This window comes from Cryptomeria japonica, chromosome 10 (genome assembly GCF_030272615.1).
Source record: "Cryptomeria japonica chromosome 10, Sugi_1.0, whole genome shotgun sequence".
NCBI classification, from domain to species: Eukaryota; Viridiplantae; Streptophyta; class Pinopsida; order Cupressales; family Cupressaceae; genus Cryptomeria; species Cryptomeria japonica.
This window is the reverse complement of record NC_081414.1, coordinates 7,068,918-7,072,308: the sequence shown is the minus strand read 5'-3', so window position 1 is coordinate 7,072,308 and position 3,391 is coordinate 7,068,918. Positions and strand designations below refer to the sequence as shown.

General features: G+C 36.9%; 1 protein-coding gene across 1 annotated transcript; it reads right to left on the bottom strand.

Annotated features, from left to right (window-relative positions):
- Nucleotides 1-1,645: 1,645 nt before the first annotated feature.
- Nucleotides 1,646-2,696, bottom strand: LOC131858700 (disease resistance protein RPM1-like). The gene is made up of 2 exons (XM_059212005.1): nucleotides 2,622-2,696; nucleotides 1,646-2,467 (listed from the first exon to the last, which is right to left on the bottom strand). The coding sequence occupies exons 1-2, from the start codon at nucleotides 2,694-2,696 to the stop codon at nucleotides 1,646-1,648; spliced, it is 897 nt and encodes a 298-aa protein (XP_059067988.1).
- Between the last annotated feature and the right edge of the window lie 695 nt (nucleotides 2,697-3,391).

Genomic DNA, 3,391 nt, shown 5'->3' with positions numbered 1-3,391 from the left:
GGCATGAGAATGCAGTTGTTGGACTGTGAAGTATTTCCTATTCGATGCTTTAAGTGTGAGAGGATATAGCATAAGGACAAGGAGTGTGGGGGCTTGGGCCCTCACTTGGGAAATAAGAGCAAGACTAAGCCTTCCAATATAGACAACAATTCCAATGAGATTGTTTCAGGAAAGAAAGATGGGGTAAGTAGTGGTAATTTGAAGGACCCTGTGACCATGCTCTACTCAAGGATATGTCAACCCTAGTTTTGGCATGGACAGTATAGGAAAAAGTGTGGATTTGGAGAGGCTCTCGATCAATATGAGGCTGGTATATTTCTAGTGCATTCTAGCCATCCATTCTTTCGGATAAAAAATTATAAATTGGCCTCAACCCAAATCATTTTGAAATGCAACCTTATACTATTGGCAAGAGTATTCACATTCAAACATCCATGGCAACAACCACCTCATCCTAGTGCAAATGGTTTTGGTAAAACAATTCATTTTTTAATTAATGTTTACTAACCTTTTTGATTAGCCATGAATGTTACTTGTGTTTTGAGTGGAGTAAGTTAATATTTTTTCAGTTAATTCCAGTAGACTTATAATTGCATGCAAGAATCTTAGACATATTTGGTGAGACACACATCCCATTTTGGTCAAAAATCAAACATATTCTTTGAGTATGCAAATCATATTCAAGTGAGATAGAACTTTTTCGGATCTATAAAGCAGTTACATTTAAGTAGTTACTAATGTATCTTTGGTATATTTTGATTAGCTTTTATTCTGGTTTTTCATAGAGGATTAACATTGTAGGATGTTATGTTAAAAAATTGACTTGTGATCTTTCAATATTCCAAAATTGTAAGCTTCTAACATTTTAATAGTATTATTTTATTCCATTTGTTTCAACCTGAATCATTGTTTCTTTTGGTATCATTACAATATTATGAACCCATTTTTTTTTCAAAATTAATTTTCTACAATTTGATTACTATTTTAAATTGACCTACAACTAACCAAAATCTCTTGGTATAATAACAAATTACTATATGGATAGATCATACCCTTTTATGCTCACATGCTGATTATTAGCTTTGATTTTTACCCAGTCTTCGCCGCCTTCACTCAATCTCTCCCTAAATTCATCGGTTCCGGTGCCTACGTGCTCAAACCATTCTAGTCTTTTCAAACGTTCCAATCCCTCTGGAACTTTCTTCACGCCCGGACACTCGCAAAACAGAATTTTTCCAGAACGGCCATCACTCCATCCTCCAAATCCGAAAACTCCTCTAAAAGAGGGAAGTACTCAACATGCAAATACCGGAGCTTGGGAAACATGGATGACTTCCCAAGCGCTTTTGGTATTTCTCTGCAACTCTCATTACCCATTAATCTCAACACTACTAAGTTAGGCATTTCTTCTAACTCTGGATAATTTATACAACCACAGTTCAATAATGTGAGATGCTTCAGATCTGTTAGGTTACTCACCCAATTTGGCACCGCAAAATTGGCCAGTTCAAGTCTTTGGATGTCTATCAGAGCAGTGATATTCTGTGGTAGATGCCATTCTGTTGAGGAGGAGCCTGATATTGACAGATGACGCATCTTCAGAAGCTGAGCAAGGATTCCATCTTCAATACTCTTCAACTCGTTTTCATGCTGAACTTAAGCTTAGTTCTTGGAGGTGTGTTAATTTGGCCACATCCTCCAACTTTAACAACCCATTATCTTCAACAGAGAGCCGTAAACGATCTGACCTAAGTACCCGCAAAGACACCAGCTCTGATATTCCCTTGGGCATATGAATTCCCAGCTCATAATGGCAATCCTTTACATTGAGATGCTCGAGACTTTTCATTTCATTTATCCACTCTGGTAACCTTTGCAGCTGTCGGCACCAAGATAGGTCGAGCATGACAAGGCTCGTGAGACTTCTCACGCATATTGGTACCTCCTTAATAGTTGTCCATGATAAATTTAAAAGCTTGAGAAGTTTTTGCTTACCAACACATGGGGGCAATGTGGAGATCTGAGTTCGGCTCAAGTCGAGAACTCTTAACAGTCTCACAGGGCTGAAGAATTTTGCCTCGAATTTTTCAATGGGATTATTATGTAGTGACAAAGTGCGAAGAGATCTGGGACAACAAACCATGCCTTTTGCAATGACTTCATCATCTATCTCCTTTTTGGCCACTAAAATTCTACGCCAAAGATCACTTTTTGTCTCAGATGTAAAGACATCTTCAAGAGCAAATGTACATCTGTTTACCTTAGCTATATCAATGGCCAAATCAAGTAGCAAGTCATGGATCTTGCAATACTTGATTAGGCTCCAATCCTCCCATACTTCAAGCAAGCACAGATTAGCTAACTCGTATAAGTAACTCCAAGCAACTTCCCATTGGTCTTCTCCTTGGGGAATGAGTCCTTCCGCTATCCAGAGATTTATCAGATACTCGCAATGTATTTTCTCATCCTCAGGAAAGAAGGATAAATAAGAAAAACAAGGCTTAAGAGCTGCAGGCAAGGAGTCATAACTCAATCTCAGAATCTCTATGATCCGGTAGTCAGGATTAGCGACCTTTTTCTGTCGATGCGATTCCGACTTTTTGAGTTGATGCAATTTAGACCTCCACTCTCTTATATCTGTGCAGCCGAAGAGTGACGCTCCTATTGTCTTGAGTGCCAATGGTAATCTCCCGCATTCCTTTTCAACTTGAGAAGCTATCTCTTCAAGGTAATGTGGTGGGAGATTATGGGGATAATACGAGAAGGCATAAGCACAAAACAACTACCAACTCTCTAGCTCTGATAAAAGCTCTATGTGGTAAGATAAAGCACCAAGCTTTTCACAAACTTCTTTGTAGATTGGTTGTTTTTCTTTCCGTCTATTCCTCTGTTGCAGTTTTTTTCTGAGATAAATGTCAAGTAAATGTCACTGTTTCTCACTCGGCAGAAAAAGTCAAGGATAAGGCTAGGTTTAATTATTACATCGACTCAAACAAGCAGAAACTCATTGATATGAAATCGAAAGTTCCCTGTGCAAAGCAATAGTTTGTTGAAATAATCTTAATAAGGTGCAATGATTATGTCCATAGTCATATATAATATATAATTTGGGTAATTTATTTAGATGGTGGAGAGGTCATAAAAAATTAAAATACTAATTGAATACAATATAAATAAATTGAATTTGAAATGCAAACATAATTAAATATGAACGAAAATGGAATTTAGCTTGAATCGATAAGTTGTGCAAAATGTATTTATGGTATAACTATTTTTACTATATAAAAGCAATTAACTTAATAGGTCGATTACATATGATACATTTGTTGCTAATCATTGAGAGGTCTTCTATATAGCTAGCACAATTGAAAAAATGTACAAAATTTTGTAT